Genomic DNA, 23,486 nt, shown 5'->3' with positions numbered 1-23,486 from the left:
ATTTACAGAGAGAGAGAGCATACAATATTAATATTGTATATATAATATTAAATGATGATTAAAAATCTGTGATTTAAAATACTGGAAATATTTGGGAGTCCTGAGTACGTTATTCCCAAGTCTGAAACAGTAAAAAGAAAAAGTTTATGTATGTTATACTCAGCTTAAATAATAATATTTTATAAGCTAGGAACTGCTCTTTGCGTTGAAATGGCAATAATTTTTCTCAAATCTCAAACAGCTGGAAAAGTCAAACTGGCTGAAAAGAAAACGAACACCCCACCAAAAGCATTTCACACTGCTGTGTTAGAGTTCAAGAGAAAACAAAGAGTGAGAATCTCTATGCTCCTCTCAGACTAGACGGCTGTGCTTATAATTCAATCTGACACCCATAAACCGAATGTTAACACATTTCTTTATTGTGGCAGATAACTACTGGTTCTGATCACTGTCTTGGAGAATGTCCATAAGAGATTCCTGTTCAGAAAACTGTTGCAGGAACACAATCATCTCCTCCAGCAGTTCCTCTCCTTGTAAAAATCCATGCACGTCGTGAACGGTTTTTCCGATCCTGTGATCGGTGATCCGGTCCTGAGAGAAGTTATAAGTCCTGATTTTCTCTGATCTGCCTTTGCTGCCAATCTGTTACAAGAGAAGTAAATGCAATTTATATAAACCAAATAATATCAGTAAAAACTATTATATCCCATAATTAATAAAGTTAAAGTCAATGTGATTTGCAACCCATTTTACTAAATGCAACACACGTTAAACAGGATATTTAAAGAAACTAAATGAATGGCAGGATTTTACTGGATCATGAAGTTATTTCAGAGGAACAGCAAGAATATATTTTAATAAAAGACACAAAAGGCACAAAACCTGTCTTAAGTCTCTGGAGTATATTTGTAGCAATAGCCAAAACACTGTATGGGTCAAAATGATTGATTTTTCTTTTATGCCAAAAATCATTAGGATATTAAGTAAAGATCATGTTCCATGAAAATATTTTGTGCTTTCCTACTGTAAATATATAAAAACGTAATTTTTGATTAGTAATATGCATAACTAAGAATTCATTTGGACAACTTTAAAGATGATTTTCTCTCCAAATAGGTGTATTTCGGCCAACTATTGTCTGATCCTAATAAACCAAATGAAAAGCTTATTTATTCAGCTTTAAAATAATCTATAAATCTCAATTTCGAGAAATTTACCCTTTAGACTGGTTTCGTGTTCCAGGGTCACATAATTTATTGAATAAGTTGCACTGATAAGTAATTTACAGGAAAGTTACTTTAGAAAGTAAATAGGTTTAATGCTTAACTAATAAAGACTAATGAATGAATAGACCTGTAGTTTTCGAGCCAGGTATCTCTTACTGGTCTCCTCCTCCAGCCGGGCGCTGTAGAGTTTGGCCCGCAGTAAGGTCATGGCTGTCTCCTTGTTCTTGATCTGAGAGCGTTCCTGCTGACACTCAGCCACTGTCCCTGAAGTTACAACAAAACATAGACACGTCTCACTCCGGGGAGTCCTGCAGGACATGAGACACCACTAGAAAATGATCTGAATTAATCGTTTATATCTATCTATCTATCTATCTGGCATTAAATAATTATTAATACTGTGACATTTCCATAAAATAAGTCCTAAATGCGACCTGTGGGCAGATGGACGATCCTCACGGCGCTGTCGGTGGTGTTGACATGCTGTCCTCCTGCACCACTGGCTCTCTTCGTCTCGATCCTCAGATCTTTAGGATTGACGGTAAATGAGATCTGTGCGGATTAAGAGAACATGCAGTAAGATCTAGAACCACACACACCTGAATACGGACTTTCTAGCGGGAATCCTGAATCTGTTTTTAATTGCAACACCTGATCTATCATCCATTTCTGAATATCAATAAGAGCTGAGGATCTCTGTACCTCAGTGGGCTGGGGAAGTATGGCCACCGTCATGGTGCTGGTGTGTATGCGACCTTTACTCTCTGTTTTCGGGACCCTCTGGACACGATGGACTCCAGCTTCAAACTTTAACTTTTTATAGCTGAGTGGACCACTGATACTGGCGGCTGCACGTCTGATGCCTCCTAAACAACCACATACACCACTGGAAATGAGGATTCAGGGCATTTGACCACAACAGATGCAAGCACCGACTTAAATCCACCCAAGCACTTAATATTACTGTTATCATTAAGCATTTATAGAGGACAAATCTGTCAACCTAGCTCACTGGACATGACCTCCAGGATGTGGAAGCCCCAGCCGTGGAAAGCTGCGAAGTTATGATACATATCAAAAATCTCTGCGGTAAAGAGCATGGCCTCTTGACCTCCGACCCCAGCGGTGACCTCTAGGACCAGGTCACTCATGTCTGATTCCTCTTCTGGGATCAGAAGAGATAAAATCTGAAAAACAGCACTTAGACTCAGTTTGCATTACTTTAAAACTTACTACATAATAGTACTATTTTTTTTATATTTTAACTTGGATTGACTAACTAAATTGTTACTATTATTGTATTGCATTTAATAGCTCTTTAAGCATAATTTATATATTGATATTATATCAATTATATCAATAATATTACAATAATATTAATATTATTATTGCTACAATAATATATATATATATATATTCAACAACAAATTTCAACAACAATAATATTAATTTCAATTATATTATTAATATTTAATATTATATTGGTTTTATATATTATTTTAGTTCATGCTCATTTACTTTACAATGATAATGTATAATAACATACTAATAATGAAATATTATAATATATAAAATTATGATCCTAAAACAGGCTTCATTTCCATAAATAAAAAAAAATTATATATATATATATATATATATATATATATATATATATATATATATATATATATATATATAATTTTAATTCTGGAATTTAAAATGTGACATGGATATGTGAGATTCAAACCATAAAGTCTGTAAAGTGTATTTGTGTTATTCATCTCATCCCAGGTCTGTATGAGAGTCAATTCAGGTAATTTATTTAATAAATGTGACTGGAATGTTAACGAGAGCCTGTCACACCTCACCTTTTGTCTGAGATCTTGAACGGCTGCTAGACAGGCTTCCTTCTCCAACTCTGCAAGCTCAAGTAATTCTGGTTCATTATCTGAAAAGAGATAGAGATGCAAATGAGAGCCACCCTACAAAGCTTTTCACTTCCAGCAAGCCTTTCCAGTGAAATACCTTTTAACAAGTCCAGCGTGTCCTCCAGCTCCTTCTGTTTCTCCTCTAATTCTCTGATTTTTTGGACTAAAGGTCCTAACACAGAGAGGCTGGTCCTTTTCATCTTCACATCCTCTTCATTCAATGTTTGGCTCTCAGTATTGAGGGACTGCAGGCATGTGTTATACTCCACTTCCTTCTTCTTCAGATAGTCATGTAAAGACTTCTTGTTGAAGATCTCGTCCACAGACAGTATTTTAGAGACCATCACAGACTGGGATGTATGGAAGGCTCGTGGAGCGTGTGCTTTGGTGCTGTTAACTGTCCTGTGAATGGCTGGACATCTGCATACTGATCCTCTCGTGATTGACCTGAACAGTGTCACATTCAGCAGCCGCCTGCCTGCATATGAAAGACTCTTACTAAAGCCAATGACGGCCATCGCGACTCAAGTGCTGTATTTAAAGTGAGCACTTGAAGGTAAATAAAAGCATTTACCATATAAACGGGCTTCCAACCATTGCAACTTTATTGCAGCCTACAGTTGACACCTACGAACCACAACATTCACATGTTCTGCGGATGCCTTTTCCGGGTGAAATTGTTTTTCAAAATAAAAGTCAATAACGTTACAAGCCCAATAATCTCTGACATTTATTGATTAAAAAGCGTTTACATTGCCTAAAATGTTTTTCAAATAATTTTGAAAAATCATCAAGGTCAATAAGGAACATTTACACATACGTGTATGTGTTTTGTGGACTCCCGGAGTAAATGTATAAATAAAATATTAAACAATTAATAAATTCATTATAAAATATAACATTTTATTCTTAATAATTATTTTTTATATATGTATATTTTTGTAATTAAACTCTTTTTATATAAACAATATAAATATATATTTTTTTCTTAATTAAGATTATATGATTATCTGAATATTTCCAGCGTTATTTTAAGGTAAACACAGAGCCTGTCTACGGAGAACCTTCCCACTCCCTATTAAGTCCGAATTTTGGTTGCAGTACCCATAGACATATAAATACCTAGACGCTTCATTGGCCGCTTTGAGCCGTTGCCGCGATACGTCAACGCGTCCGCCATGTTAGTGAGGGCAAGACTTGTCTTAAAACAAATGAAAGTAAACGGGGGAGCTGCGGTTTTTACTGAATAAAAATACGATAACGTTCACCTATCAACCGATTTCAGAGGTTTGTGATCTACGTGCAGTTAAAAAAAAACTTTGCCTCCAGTTATTTAGTTAGGTTTGGAAAATTATTAATTGAAAGCTCACATTTGTCTCACTTGTTGATTTCGTTGATTTTTTCGGTTTACAAATCTGTTAATTTAGTATAACTGTAACATATTCATGTAATGTAATTTGAATGTACCTTGGAGATTGAAAATGTTTCTTTTCGAGACCCCAGGAGCCCAAATTCAGACCCAGAACAATAAAACCCACAGAAGAGGTGGGAGTTCAAAAGAGAAATCTTTATATGACCAAACTGATCTGGAAGATTAACCACAATCTGAGGCATCGGAGCGAGTTCGCAAAACATTTGATTCAGATCGGGACTCCGAAGCACGTTATACGAATCATTTGATCTGGGCTTCGGAGCGAGTTCGCAAAATATTTGATTCAGATCGGGACTCCGAACCGCGTTTTGCGAATCATTTGATCGTGGGTTCAGAGCGAGTTTGCAAGACATTTGATTCAGATCGGGACTCCGAATCGCGTTTCGCGAATGATTTGATTGGGGCTTTGGAGCGAGTTCGCAAGACATTTGATTCAGATCTCGACTCCGAAACGCGTTTGGCGAATCATTTGAGATCAGGTCTTTCAAGTGGATTTGCAAAGCATTTGATTCTATCATGTAGGCTACTAGATCAAGTTTTAATAAAGAGAAAACAGCTTTAGAGACAAATTTTTGTTAATAGCCTCTTAGTAATCCCTCAGTCCATAGCATCAGCAACTGTATTATTTAGTAAGGGAAAATTAAAACAAAATAGGATGAGTTTCCATTTTTATTTTATGTAGCAATGGTCATCTTAACCTCTGTGGAGTGTTCAGGGTATTTCAGGACCCTAAATTAAATTCTAATTCATCTAAATGACATGACACTTAATGACTTTACCAAAACAGAAATTGGGATGTCTGATTGTATATTAGTGTAATAAAATCACTCAGAATGTTCATATAGTGCTTTTGTCTAAAATTGTAATTTTAAATGGTTTCCAGTAAATGGCAGAAATCTACCACTCAAGTACGACAATTTTTTCGTATGACCATGTATGAAAGCAAGAAATGTAGATATACTTTAAAGTTAACTACATATTTATTTTGTATAAGCATTTCATATAAACATGTAATACTTTTTTTTTTTTTTTTTTTTTTTACAAATTTAACATTTAAACAAATTCCATATCAACTGTATAGTAAAAACATTAAAGGAAGTGATGTTACAATTCATGATTGTCTAGATATTGAGTTTTTTTAATTTCACCTCTTAAAGCACTTTCTTTTATCATTGCAAATATCAGTATTCAACATTTTGGGAATAAAACCTCAAAACATTATGCATTTGTAATTGCAGGTTAAATGCATTTATATCTTGCATTAAACAGTGTGTGTAAACATCTGCCGGGGTCTCTGGAGAGCGATGTGTAGAGGATTAAAACTTGAGCCAGAGTTTCTTCACCGCTATGAGGAGACCTTTGACGTTAATGTTCTTCCATCTGGTCTCATCATCCACCCTGATGCTCCACACCTTGGTGCAGATGGCAAAGTGGTGGACCCAAATGAAGAACCTCTCTGTGGCCTGGTAGAGGTTAAGTGCCCTGATGTGAAAGAAATCTGAGAGGCATCCCATGTTGAGTTTATTGAGGACCATGCAAAACGGAGAAAGAAACACACAATTGGCATTTCACGGTCAGCTGATGGCAACATACCTACCCCAAACTGGAAAGATAAGTCAGGAGGGGTTGGCGATTTCTGATGTGTTCGGAATCTGAAACAATACTGCAGATTATAAGTAAAAGTAAAGAGTTAGATTTTCATAAAACATTTCTGACTTAAATTTCCCCCCTAAAATCTAAGCATTAAATTCAGCAACAAAAAAAAAAGCACACTGAGAAGTATGTGAAAGATTATATGTATAATGTTGGTTAAAACCCTGGCTGAGAAGGTAACAAAAGCTTAAAGTTACTAGAAGATAGTAAAATGTGCTTATCACAAAGCAGACAAGTTACTAGCAGGTGAAGAGAAGCATGGTGGTAAGGAGGAGCATGATGTCACTAGCAAGTGAGTAGATGATGCTGATGCCACTAGCATGTGTGTAGATGATGCTGATGTCACTAGCAGGTGAATAGATGATGCTGATACCACTAGAAGGTGAGGAGGAGCATGATGTCACTAGCAAGTGAGTAGATGATGCTGATGTCTCTAGCAGGTGAGGAGGAGCATGATGTCACTAGCAGGTGAGTAACGCATCTCTTTCACCAAGCATTCGATCTTGTGTATGTATCTCTTAAATTGTGAGTGTAGTTGCATCTGATCAAATGTGCACTCGTTCATTAGATTGGGTTAAACTAATTTTACTTTGTTGGATCAGCAGCATGCTAATGATGTCTCTATTTTGTTTCTATGTTTTGCCACGGGATACGATTTACACAAGCTCCAGTCTGGATCCAGAACACCTGAGAAGAGACCCTCAGAGGACCCCAGAGGATGCTAACCCTGAATCAACAAACAGAACTAACAAATATTGCTACAAGTGTGACTGCATCATATAATTATTATTAATTAATAATATTAATAATGTTCATCGTCTGGCTGACTACGTCTTTTATTCATTTTTCTAAAAATCCTGTTAAACATGCACAAACTGACAGTCACCAACATAAGCTACTACTAAATATTGTAGAAACATAATTTTCTGTAAAGTTGCTTTGTAACGATTTGTATTGTAAAAAGCACTATACAAATAAACTTGAATTGAATTGAATTGATTTGAATTGAATGGAGTATATGATGCTGATGTCAGTAGCAGGTGTTTTTTCCAGCTCCTTTATTTTTCCCATGCCTCAGCAAGAGCACTTAATTAACATAAAGCAAACAACAATACATGTATTATTTTGTGTTAAACATAAAACTTTAATAAAAACAACTCATTAATTTGGAAGGTTACTTAGAACATCAATTGAAAGTTAAATAACCTACAAACTATTATAAAATAATTTTAATTCTGCTTGTACAACAGATGTTTGTTCAACTGCTCGTATTTCCTACATTGTTGTGGATTTTATTGATAACTTGAAATGTCTTTTTTAATTCTGTGTGACTTAAGCCAGAAAGAGATCAGTATAAAAGAGTGATGGCAAAAGTATAAAAACACCGCTTCACTAACCTGGGGGGTATTCCAGAAAGCTTGGTTAACTTACCATTTGATAAACTATAACCTCTGGGTTGATTTACCCCAAACAGGCATACCATGAGTATGTCGGTTCCAAAACACCTGAGAAGAGTTAGCTTAATCAACCTCTGACTGGTTACCCAGAGTTAATGCGCGTGCACGGTGCATGTATAAAGACATTTTCAATGGATCGCCGATTTCACGAGTCACCATGGAAACTCAAAGCGAAAAAAAGAGAGCCGCGTATTTCACAGAGGCGGAGTTGGAAGTTTTAATGCATGCTTATGAGGAGTTTAAGCCAATAATATTAAAAAGAAGCAATACAGCTGCATCGGCTAAAGCAAGAGAGTTGGCTTGGCAAAAAATAACGGACAGAGTAAATGCGTGAGTGTATTAAATTACAAATTTGGTATTGGCTCCCGTTTTATTGAAATGCAAAATAATGAAGTATGACTTAGACATACTTTTGAATATGTTAAATCACTATGAAAGCATTTACTTTTCCTGCCATTTTATTTCTTTAGCTTGAAATAATAATGTATATTTCTTATTTAATAAGGTGTAATCCTTCTGGAGCCACAAGAACTTTAAGCCAAGTCAAAATGAAACACAAAAACATTCTGCAAAAAGGTAATATTTGATTACACAATTACTGAACTATTATTATAACAGGATTTAGTATATTCATTCTGTCATGCAGCTAACAGAAAAAAGACTGAAGCCCGTCTAACTGGCGGGGGGCCACCACCACCTCCCCTCACCCCATCTGAGGAGCTGGCTCTGTCCCTTAATAAAGGGCGACCAGTGGTTGCTGGCATTCCAGGGGACAGTTCATCACACATACTATGCACCACAAGTGATGGTGAAAAAAGGGTGAAATGTAAGTTTACCTCTATGATTTGTTTTCATTTTTTATCCTGATAAATTACTATCTCTGTCACTTAAAGGCTTTTTGAACAAGATTAATTTATGTAGGCTTATTTTATTTAACTGCATATGATGTATTATTTTCTTTGATAATATTGAGAATTTAACGGGTTGTGTGTTCTTATAGATACTGATGGACGGATTGTATTATTGGACTCTCCAGAAAGAACACAGTCTGTCACAGTTGTAAGTGATTTGTTGTCAGGTACTTTTAGGGTTTTTTTTTTTTTTTTTTTTGCCAAATAATGTATACTTGAATATTTGTCTTGTAGGATGAAGATGATGATGACGATGAAGAGACCACATCTGCTGTGACAGAAGTGGACAATGCTGGTAGATCCACTGAGGTATGATGCATACCATTATGATGTATGGCCCCTTTTTGCATTAGAGTAACAAACTGTCATTGTCCTTTCATAGTACATACCTAGGGATTTGCCCACAGATGAGGGTCCTTCAGCCTCAGCACACAATCTAAGCAGGGTAAGAATTTGTGTCCATGTGTCCATATTTTAATTTTATTGTCTGACCAAACAATCTCATTTATTACATTTTTCCACCTTAGTTGCCAGCAAAGGAGCTGTATAAGGTCCATCTTCAAAAACAAATAAGAAAAAGTGACATGGAGATGGACCTTATACAGCTTCAAATGGAAGAGAAAAGGCTCCTCATTAAAAAAGCAGCACTTGAAATAGAATTACTTGAGAATCGCCTTAAGGTGAGAACTTGTCTGAATATTAATCTGTTGCATGTTAAAAGTGGTCTGTCTGTCTCTATCTATCTATCTATCTATCTATCTATCTATCTAGCTATCTAGCTATCTATCTATCTGTATGTATGTATGTATGTATGTATGTATGTGTAAAGCAATATAAAAAAAAAAACATTTTAATGAATTTTACTTTTATTGTTTTTCAGGAAATGAAGAAATAAACTGCCTGGCAGACCAGTGCAAAAAAAACTAATAAAAGTAATTTTGACAAATCCTGTCTCTCAAAAGTCTTCCGTCTCTGTTGGCCTCTAAAATCTGTCGGTGTTCCTCTGGGCCATCTTCCTCAATACAAGGAGGGTGGCTCTCTCCTCTTATAGTGGCAATATTGTGAAGCACAACACAAGCCACAATAATGTCGCATGCCCTCTCTGGACTAACCCGGAGCCCACGCAGACACTGAAACCGAGATTTGAGGATCCCTATAGTCATCTCCACCTTGGCCCGTGTTCGGCTGTGAGCCAGGTTAAACCGTGTCTGTGGTCCAGGCTCAGGTTCAGGGTAGGGTGTCATTAAATAGGGCAGACAAGGGTATCCTCTGTCCCCCAGCAAGTAACCATTGTACTGTCCTGTAATGATTGAAGTGTACAACACAAATATAGTAAAAACGAAAAAACAAAAATTGTATAAAGCAAATCATACCCTGCTGAAATGTCTGGCATAATGATGACTCGCGGAAAATTCTGGCATCATGCACAGATCCTGGCCATTTTGCCTCGACATTGGTGATGATTTGGGTTGCCTCACATATTACCTATAGTTAGTGGAAAAAGTAATGACTTTGATGATTTTAAGAAGGGGAAAAAATTAAGTTGTTACCTGCACATTGATACTATGAATAGATTTCCTATTAACATAGTCTCCCTCATTTATTGATGGAGCTTTAATAGGAATGTGAGTGCCATCAATGCACCCAATTACATTTGGAAACCCTGAAACAGAAAGTTTTGGAAGTATGAAGTGTGTGCATAAGGAATACATGTATAGATATTAATAATATGACTAAATATTAAATATGTGTTCTAAATTCCCTATGTGTGTTTATAGTGGAAGGACTATTATTATGAATGTGTGCCGCTAGTTTATGTGAGTTCCGCTATTCCGGTTTCACTTTCACTTTCAATAGCCGATTGCTCCGCCATTTTCATCAGGTGTTAATGTGCGTGATTGCATGTAAGTTTATTTAATCATTCCTGATTATAGGTCAGCTATGTTTATTTCGTTGTTGTGTTTAAACATTCAGCTTGTGTAAGCGAACTTTACATTGTTTATAATGTTGTTATATTTAAGATATACCGTGATTCAAATGTGTATGCTCACTACCGTTAATCCTCTCATGTTGATTAATGTATAATGTGACAGTAGCAAGTTGTTAGTTCGTTTACATGTCTGTAATTTATATTTAGCAGATGTAAACTGATGTTTGTTTATTCTGTTTATTTCAGAAAGACCACATTTAACACTTTGTGGCCATAACTTGTACAATATCCAGTCTAATTGGAGCAATGTTGTGCCATCTGCTGTGAACCCTCAAATACTTCAGATAAAGAGTTGAACAGTGCCCTGTCTCCTGTCACACTTCTTACCGGAGTCCCGTGGTGGATTAGCATCAACACCCCTACCGATCTATTAGTCCCGTTCATTTTGGTCCTTCGAGCCGGATGCTATATTCACTTCGGTGATATGGAGCAACAGAGCCTACTTCATTCCCCTGATACGACACACGGTGTTCGCACACAGGCGAGAGCACGTCAGCTTTCCACACGTCTGCAAGCTTATGATGTAGCCTTGCCGAAGTCTCTCATACCAGACCCTGTTCTTCACGAAAGTTCATACCACCTACCAAGGATGGATTCTCCAGCAGCGCAGTTTGACCTCAGTGGACAGGCCGAGCCAGTCTCGACTGTGGAGCAGCTGCCCATGGGTGATCTATCGCTGGTGCAGTATGGAGAAGTGTCCGCTATGAGTCATCAGTTGGATGTTGAGAGATCTGTCGGTCATCTTAGCTCTTCAGTAGCTCCTCCAGGGTATCACAGCCCATCCGAGTGTGATTCATTCAGTAGTGGTGCTGCATCACCCATATTCCAGGTAGATGTACGAGCCCAAACTACTTCACCACCTGTAGTCAGACCAAAGGCTACTGCAGTCTCATCTGTCCCGCTTCCGCATTTAGGCCAGTCATTTCAAGCTCAGACAGCCCACATTGATATTTCTCAGCAGTCAGTTTTGTGGCACGTAACACAAGGCACCCTTCCTGCTGCATATGGTACTACTTCGACATATCGTGGTGCTCCCCCCTTATCTGTACCACATGTAACGCCACAGCAGGGGGTTCTGTTCAGCACAGTAGATTCTACATGTCAGCTTACCTCATCACTGCCACATACTGTTACTTCAGTGAAGCTGCCTTTGACCACTACAGCGTATAGGCCTTTAGTGCCCCCTGTATATCAGTTACAGGCTCACATGCCGAGCCAAGCCACACGGCAGTCGTTCGCTGTCTCTGACCCGTATCGCCCTCCTCTACAGACTGCTGGGTATCACCCTGCTCAGCCTCCCGTCCACACTCCTGTGCAGCCTGGGTATCCCCCTTCAGTGGTTCGCCAGCCACCACCTCCTTTTCCGGTTTACCAGCCTCTGCCAGCTACAACCAGTTCCCATTCCAGCCTTGCCTAAGCTTGTGAACGATAGTGAGAGGGAGTTCACAGACCTGAAGATGGCCTTGGATAATCTTCTCAATCCTCACACCGAGCTTACAGAGCACTATAAATACAGGGTACTGATGGAGCAGTTGGTTCTTGAGGAAGCTAGGTTAATTGCCCAAGCATGCCGACATCATCCTGCGCCCTATATGGCAGCTATGATAGCATTGCAACGACAGTATGGCCAGCCTCATCAACTGGCACAGAGCGAGATCGCAGCCCTGCTGAACTCACCTGATATTAGAGTTGGTGATGCAAAGGCCTTTCAGAGTTTTGCACTCAATGTTGACTTACTAGTTGGTATGCTGATGTCACTCGAGGGGCCACAGGGCCGAGAGCTCTCTTGTACAGGGCATGTCGATAGATTACTCAGTAAGTTGCCCAAACACTACCGAGACAGCTTTATAGAGCATTTACAGTTACGAGGCCGATTGCACACTGACAGCCTAAATCCATATAACCTGCATGACCTTGCTGACTGGTTGAAGGTCAAGGCGGAAGCGCAGCGTTTATCTACCAAGATGGTGCAGCGCTACCAGACAGAGAGAGTACAGGTCTCACGTAAGGACCGCCAGTCTGTACCCAAGCCCCAGACTCGATCCACTGCAGTCTATCATGGAAGTGAACAGCCCATGGAAGCTAGCACAGGGCAGTCTGTCCATACCAATGCTGCTAATTCTCAGTCATCGGCCAGGAGACTGAAGCGTTTGTGTCTGTTCTGTAAGAGTCAGGAGCATTACCTGTCACAGTGTAGCAAAATCACTGAGTGCTCACCTGATCAGATTCTGAAGTGGATAAAGGATGGGAAAAGATGCTGGAAATGTGGACGCACAAGTCATAAATGGGAGGAATGTACTCTGAAGAAGCCCTGCAGGGATTGTGGTAATATACATCTCGGAGTGCTGCATTCCATTGCCCAGGATGGTCCTAGCAGTGTGCTGCTGACAACTTCTCACGAGCGTGCATATCTCACTTCTCCTAGTTTCACGGGTCGTGTGTACTTGAAAGTAGTTCCAGTGCTTCTGTGGAGAGGCAAGAGGTCTATTTCAACTTACGCTATCTTGGATGATGGGGCTCAGCGGAGTATCATCCTTCCTGCAGCTGTCCAGCAACTTGGTATTGATGGAAGAGAAGAGATTATGGCCCTTCGTACCATCCGACATGACATCACAGAATTGAAGGGGCAGTCAATTGACTTGCTGCTTTCCCCACAGTCAAGGCCAGAGGAGAAGCACAGCCTTACAGGTATCTTCACCGCGCCTCTCCTCACGCTTACCGAGCAAACCTACCCCATCAAGAGGCTCCAGCGATGTTATCACCATCTCAGAGGGATACCCATTCCATCTTTTGCTAGGGTCCAACCCTTAATTTTAATTGGGTCTGATTATCCTACATTAATTACCCCAAAGGAGCCCATCAGATTGGGCCCAGCGGGCGGACCAGTCGCTGTACGCACGCAGCTCGGTTGGGTCCTCCAGGGACCAGATGGATTGCTCCCACACCAGATACCTTCATCTCAGTGTTTGTTCACTTCTCTTACACCACTGCGAGATCCTGTCTATCAGCATGTTGAACGACTCTGGCAGCTTGATGTCCTTCCATCTCGCAATGAGAAAGTGATAACTCGGTCTAAACATGATCAGATGGCTGCAGACATGTTGGAGACCAAGACGCGACGAGTAGAAGTTGACGGAGTCTGGCGTTACGCTACTCCACTCCTTCGTGCGCCAAACGCTCCACCGCTGAAGGGGACTATGGAATCTGTTTTGTCCAGCCTCAGGAACACTGAGAAACACCTGAGTAGAGACCCTGAGAGGGCTAAGGTGTACGAAGCTGAAATACAGAAGCTCCTTGATTCAGGGTATGTTATCAGGGTACCATCAGAAGGCCAGCATGTAGACGAGGAGTCGTGGTTCATACCACACCACCTCGTGCAGCATAATGACAAATACAGGTTGGTCTTCAATTGTTCCTTTGTCTACCAAGGTGTGTCTCTGAACCAACAGTTGCTTCCAGGTCCTACCCTCGGTGCCTCACTGCTAGGAGTACTTGTGCGGTTCCGGCAGTACGCGGTCGCCATCAGTGGGGATATACGTGGTATGTTCCACCAAGTGAGACTCCTACCAGAGGATAGACCCCTTCTGAGGTTCATCTGGAGGAACATGCGCAGAAAGGACCCGCCAGACATCTATGAATGGCAAGTCTTGCCTTTCGGGACGACCTGCAGCCCCTGCTGCGCCACCTTTGCGCTGCAGATGCATGTTCGCTGCCAGCAGTTCGGGAATGAGGAAGTATTGCAGTCCATAGAGCGGAGCTTCTACGTGGACAACTGCCTACAGAGCCTTCCCACTGATGAGGAAGCCAAGCGACTAATTGACAAGATGAGGCCTCTCTTAGCCTCCGGGGGCTTTGAAATCAGACAGTGGGCCACTAATATCCCTTCTGTTGTCCAGCACCTCCCATCTAAGGCTCGTTCAGAGAGCATTGAATTGTGGTTACGGCAAAATCATTCAGACCCATTGGAGCCGGCTCTTGGCTTAATGTGGCACTGCCTAGAAGACAGCCTGGGTTACAGGCATCGTACACTAGCAGAGGATCATCCGACCATGAGGTATATTTATAAGGTCTTGGCAACGCAATATGACCCTCTAGGATTCTCCATTCCTTTCACCACCCGTGCCAAGGTTCTCGTTCAGAGACTCTGGAACAAACCGAGAGATTGGGATGATCCGAATCTTCCTGCAGACCTGCTGGAGAAGTGGACCGTATGGGAGAAGGAGCTGCCTGATCTCTGTAAGCTCACGCTTCCAAGGTGCTATCTTCCTGCTGACTTTGATGTGGAGAAATCAAAATTAAGCCTTCATGTGTTTGGCGATGCATCCGAGGTTGCCTATGGGTCGGTGGCTTATCTCCATGCAGAGCAACACGGTAAGATCCACACTACCTTTGTCATGGCTCGCTCTAGGGTAGCCCCCAAGCGTCAACTGTCGATGCCACGTCTCGAGCTGTGTGCAGCATTGACTAGCGCTCAGCTTGCACAGTTTCTCAAACAGGAGCTAACTATTGCCATAGAGACAGTGACATTATGGACTGATTCGACTACAGTACTGACCTGGATCCAGTCTGAGTCCTGTAGATACAAAGTGTTCGTCGGGACAAGAGTGGCAGAAATACAAGAGTTGACTGAGCTCCACTCTTGGCGATACGTTGACTCCTCAAATAACCCGGCGGACGATATTACCAGAGGGAGAACGCTCAAGGAGCTGGCTAACTCTGACATGTGGAGTCGAGGCCCAGGATTCCTCCGTGAACCGCCAGATCATTGGCCAGTCAAGCCCCTTGCAGAGGCCCGAGAGGATACCTCAGAAACAAGGAAAGCTGTTTTCTGTGGATTAATCACAGACGATCGAAATCCAGACATGCCTGATGCATCTCAGTATACTTCTTGGAGTGCCTTAGTCGACGCGACCTACCGGTCCCTCCATGGGGCGGCAACCCAAGATACTAGTAAAGCATCCTTAGAATACAGGCGTGCAGAAGCTCTTATCTTGAGTCAATGTCAGGAGGAGTCTTTCCCAGAGGAATTCAAGGCCTTAAAATCAGGGAACCAGGTGCCCACAGCCAGCCGTCTGAACACGCTTGCACCCGAGTTCGACCCTGAGTTCTGTCTAATTCGTGTGGGAGGTAGGCTACGCCGATTGGATGGCTTCAGCAAAACCGAGATACACCCAGTGGTTCTAGATCCCCATCATCAGGTGACAAAACTCATCGTTAAGCACTTTGATGAGCGTCTACTCCATCCAGGACCGGATAGGGTCTTCGCAGAGCTACGTCGCCATTTCTGGATCCTAAGGGGCAGGCAAGCCATCAAACGACACCAGAGAGAGTGCATAGAATGTCAGAAGTGGAGAGCTAAGCCGACTCTACCTATTATGTCTGACTTACCCTCAGCTCGCCTACGATTGTACCAACCCCCCTTCTTCTCTACTGGAGTCGACTGCTTCGGGCCATTCATGGTTAAGATTGGCCGTCGGACGGAGAAGCGATGGGGCGTCATCTTCAAGTGCCTGACAACCAGATGCATTCACCTTGACCTGCTCAGCAGCATCGACACTGATGCATTCTTACTGGCATTAAGGCGCTTCATAGCACGCAGAGGAACCCCATCTGAGATCATATCAGATCAGGGTACTAACTTCCGGGGAGCCGAGACCGAACTGAGAGAAGCTTTCAAGGAGATGGAGCCCAGACTGCAGGAGCAGCTGGCTAGTTATCAGATCACTTTTAGGATGAATCCTCCCGCTGCACCCCACTTCGGAGGCGCATGGGAAAGGGAGATCCGATCTGTAAAGTCTGCACTGCGAGTAGTCATTGGGAGTCAGTCTGTGCCTGAGGATGTCCTACAGACTGTACTGATCGAAGTAGAGGGTATCCTGAACAGCAAGCCCTTGGGATACGTTTCATCCGACGTGGCAGACTTGGATCCAATTACCCCAAATATGCTTTTCATGGGGCGGCGAGACGCCTCGCTTCCCCAGGTGGTCTACACCCCTGAGCCCTTGTCCAAGCGTCGCTGGCGTCATTCCCAGACTATCATCGATCATTTCTGGTCTTACTTTACACGACACTACCTACCGGGTCTCCAGACTCGCCAGAAATGGCAGCGGGTAACTCAAGATCTAGCTGAGAACACGGTGGTCATGATAATCGACCCGCAGCTTCCCAGAGCCCAATGGCCAATTGGTCGGGTTGTCAAACTGATACCCAGTGCTGATGGACACGTCAGGTCAGCTCAAGTACAGGTCAATGATCGCCTATACCTACGACCTGTGGCCAAACTTGTCAGACTTCCGGCACTTCCGGACGGAGGTGAAGCGGACTCCAACGACTAGGGAATTTATCATTAGACATATTAGCTATGCTAATCTGGGGGCGGCTGTTCTAAATTCCCTATGTGTGTTTATAGTGGAAGGACTATTATTATGAATGTGTGCCGCTAGTTTATGTGAGTTCCGCTATTCCGGTTTCACTTTCACTTTCAATAGCCGATTGCTCCGCCATTTTCATCAGGTGTTAATGTGCGTGATTGCATGTAAGTTTATTTAATCATTCCTGATTATAGGTCAGCTATGTTTATTTCGTTGTTGTGTTTAAACATTCAGCTTGTGTAAGCGAACTTTACATTGTTTATAATGTTGTTATATTTAAGATATACCGTGATTCAAATGTGTATGCTCACTACCGTTAATCCTCTCATGTTGATTAATGTATAATGTGACAGTAGCAAGTTGTTAGTTCGTTTACATGTCTGTAATTTATATTTAGCAGATGTAAACTGATGTTTGTTTATTCTGTTTATTTCAGAAAGACCACATTTAACACTTTGTGGCCATAACTTGTACAATATCCAGTCTAATTGGAGCAATGTTGTGCCATCTGCTGTGAACCCTCAAATACTTCAGATAAAGAGTTGAACAGTGCCCTGTCTCCTGTCACACTTCTTACCGGAGTCCCGTGGTGGATTAGCATCAACACCCCTACCGATCTATTAGTCCCGTTCAATATGCGTCATATATTTTACTACAAAGGACAAACCTGCCACTCTGTGGAATTCGTCTTTAATAACAAGCAGAGGTTTATGGCCAGGGAACTGTACAAACGTGGGTAACAACTGTTTAAGTGCCAGACACACTGTACGAACGGCTCTACACACAGTTGCCTTTCCCACATGCTCTGAATCGCCCACACTGTACAAAAAATGGCCAGACGCAAAAAACCTAAGTGCTATGCACAGAATGTTTTCTGTGCTAAGCGCAGAGCCGCGGTTTGTCACATTTGCGATATGCGGTTTTAAAAGACGTGTTAAATAAACTAATGAATCTTTTGAAAAACGATAACGCTCTTTTAAATATTCATTAGGGTAAGCAAACACATCAATACGCGGTCTTATAACCCTCTCCCGATGAAAAAAACCTCGTATAATTTGTGCTTCAACGTCCACAGGATCCTCGTCAAAAGGGCACGCCATGCTCACCAACCTTCTGAAACGAAGTTACACTGAAACATAACCTGCTCTCGAGCAGGTTATCTTCAGAGAGTCAGTTGCTATGGTTACATACATACCCAGAAAGTGACCTCTGTTTTTGGAACCGAACGTTGAGGTTATCCACGAACTTACCCTTATACATACCCAGGTATGTCACATAACCTGCTTTTTGGAATACCCCCCTGCTCGACTGTTAGCATAACTGCTACCATGTGCTACATTAAATGTATAACGTTACATCTAACAATACAAATAATTATACTATATTTGATTAATGTCTGTAGTTGCCGATAAGCTTTTAATATAAGTTATTGTTTATTTAGTTAACACATTACACTCACCTGGGACTGGACAGCTGTTGTAATCGTGCTCCTGCACCGTCTCGACATTTACTGCTGTGCACCACAAACATCCCGTTTTGACGCATGATTTAACGTCTCCGCAACTTTTCCACGCAAACCTGGAAGGCACAGCCCACGGTGCGAGATCGACCGTACTCCGGTTGGACATGGACCTCATCCTCCGTGAATTGCTTAGCTCACACTAAATTATCTTTCCTCACAGTAATTGTCGCCTCCTCCTCTCGCTTTATAGCCCAATCAACGCTTTTTTATTTTGGTCTGTGGGAAAACTATGAAATGATAAATAAGTTTTTATTTTATTAGAACACAAAGGCACACTATACACATCAGAATACTTTTGGTCTCCGCCATTTTTCGGCAAGCGAATGAACGCTATAGTGCTTGCTTTCACTGGAAAATAATTGAGATTTGGGATTCGGAGTTGGATTCAGATCGGGACTCCGAATCGCGTTTCGCGAATCATTAGATCGGGGCTTCGGAGTTCGTAAAACATTTGATTCAGATCGGGACTCCGAAGCGCGATTCACGAATCATTTGATCGGAGCTTCGGAGTTCACAAAACATTTGATTCAGATCGGGACTCCGAATCGCGTTTCGCGAATCATTTGATCGGGGCTTCGGAGTTCGTAAAACATTTGATTCAGATCGGGACTCAGAATCGCGTTTCGCGAATCATTAGATCGGGGCTTCGGAGTTCGTAAAACATTTGATTCAGATCTGGACTCCGAAGCGCGATTCACGAATCATTTGATCGGAGCTTCGGAGTTCACAAAACATTTGATTCAGATCGGGACTCCGAATCGCGTTTCGCGAATCATTTGATCGGGGCTTCGGAGTTCGTAAAACATTTGATTCAGATCTGGACTCCGAAGCGCGTTTCGCGAATCATTTGATCTGGGCTTCGGAGTTCACAAAACATTTGATTCAGATCTGGACTCCGAAGCGCGTTTCGCGAATCATTTGATCTGGGCTTCGGAGTTCACAAAACATTTGATTCAGATCGGGACTCCGAAGCGCGTTTCGCGAATCATTTGATCGGGGCTTCGGAGTTCGCAAAACATTTGATTCAGATCTGGACTCCAAAGCGCCTTTCGTGAATCATTTGATCTGGGCTTCGGAGTTCGTAAAACATTTGATTCAGATCGGGACTCCTTCGCGAATCATTTGAGATAAGGCCTTTAAGCGGATTTGCAAAACATTTGATTCTATCATGTATTTGTCTAGATCAACTTTTAATAAAGAGAAAATAGGTTTTGAGACAGATTTGTGTTAATAGCCTGTTAGTAATCCCACAGTCCATAGCATCAGTAACTGTATAATTTAGCACGGGAAAATTAAAACAAAATAGGATGAGTTATTTTTGTAGCAAATGGTCATCTTATCTTTTAATAAAATAAACAATTTTATTTTTAATTATTTTTTCACGTAATTATTATTTTAATTAAAGGCTTTTTATATAAACAATAGAAATATATTTGATATTTATATTAATATATTTTAAAGATTATATGATTATCTGAGTATTTCCAGCGTTATTTTAAGGTAAACATTACATCCATGCATTTAATTTAATGGTCAACATTACTGTACTTCCGGAGGAAATGTAGAAATACTAGAATAAATTCCAAAAGTAAATTGTACGTAACCAAGCGCAATACCACCTGAAACCAGTAGATGGTAATATTGCCAAACGTATGTGTTTTAGAAAACTCATTTAAAATTTACAAGAAAAATTTAATTTCTAATATTACTGTAGCCTATTTTATAATAAAGCATTTATTCGAATAAATTTCATACAAAACATAGAATACATGCACATAATCCAGCGACACTATCAACTCAAGCCAATAGATAGATGCCAGTATTGCTAAACTATAGAAAATATACAAAAGTTTACACTGATTGGTAGATAATCGAGTTGTTCATTTAAATTATGTTTTATTTTTGAGGAAAGAAAATGTATAGTGAAAGCAAGAGTTGCAAAAGTGTTTCTATCGTGGATGTCGTTGTACTTCTCTCATGGCTGATTTGTTGCACAATTGTGTTGTGTTTTAGGTTTTGTTAATGTTTAGGACATTGTTTATGTTGCATAATAATCCAGGCACTGCTGATTTCCATCTGGAGGAGCACTATTGGCCAAAATGAACAACTTTATATCTTCTGGATTTCTAAACTCATTTTCAAACGCAAGTTAAAAAAGCCAATTTTATGTATCATCTTATACAGCATGACGGATAAAACTGTTAGACCTCTTAACTCACACCAGTAAGTTTAAAACACAGATTACAGAGATTCATTCTTCCACAAATAAAGGTTTCAACACACATTTGCTGAAAATTCATTTTCGTAAAAAACATAACGTCTTTTAAAAATGTTTTTTTTTTTACAAGCATTAACTAACGCTTTTATTCTTGCAACTCAATAACTAGATGTAAATAATTAATTTATCAGTTGTTTAATTTATCATGCATCATGCTTCACAGACCAACATTTTGGGAGTGCATAATATCATATCCAAATATTTTGCAATACTTCAATTTGATGGTGCATTTTAAGAAAAGTTCAATGTTATTATAATGAGTGGAAGATGAGGGAACCCCCCATCTGTGAATCTATTTAAGGCAAAACCTCTCTCTGTCTATTTTTTTTCTCTGCCTCTTAACAAGCACAGGAGACTCACACAATACAGCGGATGGGCAGCTGGAAACCCCAGCCAGAGAAGTTTTCATATGTCAAGATGATTACTGACAGACAATAAGTGCTTGTTCATTTATTATACAGATGCACTCCAGTTGCTATTGTCTTTGGATGCATTGTTCTCTGAATAGCTCGGTTCATAATTCCTCAGTGTATGCACATAACACACACCCACAAACATCTGAGAACAAGCCCTGAGAACACAAAGTGTGTATTAAGATTTACAAATGACCAGGGACACATTTTGGTTTTGTTTGAAAAAGTTTTTGAAAACTCTCATTTATATCAAATGAAAAATGTATGTCATTATGTTAGACAGAGCACCCAAAATAGACAAGGGTGTTATTGTTGTTAAGGAATTATGATTATGCTTATTTATTAATGCCATATTTACCTGAATAGCTAAGACATTTTATAATTATAAATAAAATATTATTTATTATAAAATAATTTTTATAATTAATTATTAATTATTCATTACTTTATATTAAGTCATTTCTTTATTCATAAATTACTAATATAAATTATTTTAATATAAATTAAATTTAAATTACTAATACTAATTAAATTCCATAAAGACTCACAGTAAGTAAGTGTTCTGTCAGCGTTTGATTAAATGAACTGATCTTGACAGCTGAATGTAGACAACTGCAGCCCACATGCTGTTTCGGGTCAGACCCCCACAGGATATCCCATGAGAAAATCCCCAAAATATCCGGTAGATTCTTCTTTAAGGCCTCATTAAAGTGTCTTTAAGTGCAGCCCAGGAAGCTCCATGTGATTCAGCATATACAAATGCAAAGAATCTAAACTGAAATAAGAGTAGTGAGGTCCAGATAGGCATTAGATGTGTGTGCTAAATGTGTGCCACCCCATACTGTGCACAGTCTGTTCCCTCTTGTCAGTTCTGTACATGCATTCACAAGCAGAAAAACCTTAGAATATACTGCACATTGTGTTTTCATTTTCAGCTGTTTCTGTTGTGTGCTAACATTGATCTTAAACTGTCATTCAATTGTGTGCATTGTTTGCTGTGGCTCTGTTGTAATGATTTGGACCAGTGTGTTTTTGAGAAACTTCTCCCATCCAGTGCAGAATAAATTACATGCTTCACCCTTAAATTTCCCACCCGTATTTTTGGAGACCCACCCAAACCATAAATTCTGCTTATGCCACAGAGTTGAAGATAAGTAACACATGCTGCAGTGAGGATCTTCCAGCCTCAGAAGAAATGACGGGCCATTGGCAATAACTTAAAACGAATTAGCTAGAAATTCTTAACCTCTTCTGACCTCACAGTTATCCCACTCCACCCAATGGACTTTAATGCGATAGTGTTGAGAAGACACGCATGACCCGTGTCCTCCATGGGACCGAGCCAGGAGACCCCATGGCCTGACCTAAATAAAGGAGGGATGAGAGGAATTAATCAGCTCGAGGAACGGGACTGAAGTTAATCCCTGCAAATATTTGATGAATGATGACTATGTAAAGCATATTTCTCCCTCTGTACAATAATGAGCAGAGACATGTTTTGATAGATAAACGAGGCATGTGGAAAATGAGGTTCAAATAAACAGAGGAGTGAAAGCGCCATCTCAGAAATGTTGCTTTTGGAGAGTTCAGTGCTCAGGTTTCAGTCAAAGAAGAAACTGTTCTATCGTTCTATCATCTATTGTTCTATATATTGTTCTGTCATTCTGTTGTTCTATCTATATCTATCTATCTATCTATCTATCTATCTATCTATCTATCTATCTATCTATCTATCTATCTATCTATCTATCTATCTATCTATCTATCTATCTATCTATCTATCTATCTATCTATCTATCTATCTATCTAATAATTTTTGACCCTGAAGCAGACAAAAACACTTCCTTCACAAGATAAGATGCAGCCTTTCTGGCATTTCACGAAACATTCTGAACATCCATGTTTAGAGAAAAACCCCACACGAGTGCTACCTGCTGTTTGATTCCCATCGCTCACTGCGACATCAGCTGCGGGTCATGAAAACACAACATGACCGAGAGAAAACTACAGAGCCTCAGAGTTCATGGGAGAGGAAGGCCAGCATGTGGAAACTCCACACCATGTTAAATAAACACCGCGTTTAGGTTCCCTTTAAACATACGGAGACAATAAGACAGAACAATCAGGAAGAATCAGACAAGAAAGCAACAATTTAAGCTCGAGTGTGAGAAAGACTCGAGAGAGACTCGTGTAATATATAGATTGTGGAGAACAGATAGTTTGTGAAAACAGTAAAAAAAGGCCCATTATGTTAAACTCATGATGTGTTTAACCTTTCAGAAAGAGTCAGTTTTTTACCCATTTTCACTAATAAATATATTAT

At 40.3% G+C, this 23,486-nt stretch overlaps 3 protein-coding genes across 3 annotated transcripts; 1 reads left to right on the top strand and 2 right to left on the bottom strand.

The window, feature by feature from the left end:
* Positions 1-396: 396 nt before the first annotated feature.
* On the bottom strand, positions 397-3,817 carry LOC128025806 (peptide chain release factor 1-like, mitochondrial). The gene is made up of 7 exons (XM_052612331.1): positions 3,234-3,817; positions 3,077-3,156; positions 2,230-2,413; positions 1,929-2,092; positions 1,661-1,778; positions 1,354-1,490; positions 397-642 (listed from the first exon to the last, which is right to left on the bottom strand). Exons 1-7 carry the CDS (start codon positions 3,652-3,654, stop codon positions 433-435), a joined length of 1,314 nt encoding a protein of 437 aa, XP_052468291.1. The 5' UTR covers positions 3,655-3,817; the 3' UTR covers positions 397-432.
* A 3,804-nt stretch (positions 3,818-7,621) lies between these two features.
* LOC128025816 (uncharacterized) lies at positions 7,622-9,535 on the top strand. The gene is made up of 8 exons (XM_052612345.1): positions 7,622-8,008; positions 8,184-8,254; positions 8,325-8,504; positions 8,679-8,737; positions 8,824-8,898; positions 8,972-9,034; positions 9,117-9,269; positions 9,470-9,535. Exons 1-8 carry the CDS (start codon positions 7,791-7,793, stop codon positions 9,482-9,484), a joined length of 834 nt encoding a protein of 277 aa, XP_052468305.1. The 5' UTR covers positions 7,622-7,790; the 3' UTR covers positions 9,485-9,535.
* On the bottom strand, positions 9,438-18,250 carry LOC128025814 (putative nuclease HARBI1). Its single transcript, XM_052612343.1, has 4 exons — positions 17,618-18,250; positions 10,140-10,252; positions 9,963-10,074; positions 9,438-9,889 (listed from the first exon to the last, which is right to left on the bottom strand). The coding sequence occupies exons 1-4, from the start codon at positions 18,048-18,050 to the stop codon at positions 9,513-9,515; spliced, it is 1,035 nt and encodes a 344-aa protein (XP_052468303.1). The 5' UTR covers positions 18,051-18,250; the 3' UTR covers positions 9,438-9,512.
* Positions 18,251-23,486: the final 5,236 nt, after the last annotated feature.

The sequence above is a fragment of the Carassius gibelio genome, chromosome A13 (assembly GCF_023724105.1).
Source record: "Carassius gibelio isolate Cgi1373 ecotype wild population from Czech Republic chromosome A13, carGib1.2-hapl.c, whole genome shotgun sequence".
Taxonomy (NCBI): domain Eukaryota; kingdom Metazoa; phylum Chordata; class Actinopteri; order Cypriniformes; family Cyprinidae; genus Carassius; species Carassius gibelio.
The sequence above is the reverse complement of the archived record's forward strand: the minus strand, read 5'-3'. Positions and strand labels throughout refer to the sequence as shown.

Excerpts from the sequence above, each read along its gene's own strand:
- LOC128025806 (XM_052612331.1), bottom strand. The coding sequence starts at position 3,654 with ATGGCCGTCATTGGCTTTAGTAAGAGTCTTTCATATGCAGGCAGGCGG. Across the intron at positions 3,157-3,233 it reads CACGCTGGACTTGTTAAAAG|ATAATGAACCAGAATTACTT; the intron begins GTATTTCACTGG and ends ATCTCTTTTCAG. Across the intron at positions 1,491-1,660 it reads GATCGTCCATCTGCCCACAG|GGACAGTGGCTGAGTGTCAG; the intron begins GTCGCATTTAGG and ends TTGTAACTTCAG.
- LOC128025816 (XM_052612345.1), top strand. The coding sequence starts at position 7,791 with ATGTATAAAGACATTTTCAATGGATCGCCGATTTCACGAGTCACCATG. Across the intron at positions 8,009-8,183 it reads ATAACGGACAGAGTAAATGC|GTGTAATCCTTCTGGAGCCA; the intron begins GTGAGTGTATTA and ends TTATTTAATAAG. Across the intron at positions 9,035-9,116 it reads CAGCACACAATCTAAGCAGG|TTGCCAGCAAAGGAGCTGTA; the intron begins GTAAGAATTTGT and ends TTTCCACCTTAG.
- LOC128025814 (XM_052612343.1), bottom strand. The coding sequence starts at position 18,050 with ATGGCGTGCCCTTTTGACGAGGATCCTGTGGACGTTGAAGCACAAATT. Across the intron at positions 10,075-10,139 it reads TTCATAGTATCAATGTGCAG|GTAATATGTGAGGCAACCCA; the intron begins GTAACAACTTAA and ends CACTAACTATAG. Across the intron at positions 9,890-9,962 it reads ATGCCAGACATTTCAGCAGG|GACAGTACAATGGTTACTTG; the intron begins GTATGATTTGCT and ends CAATCATTACAG.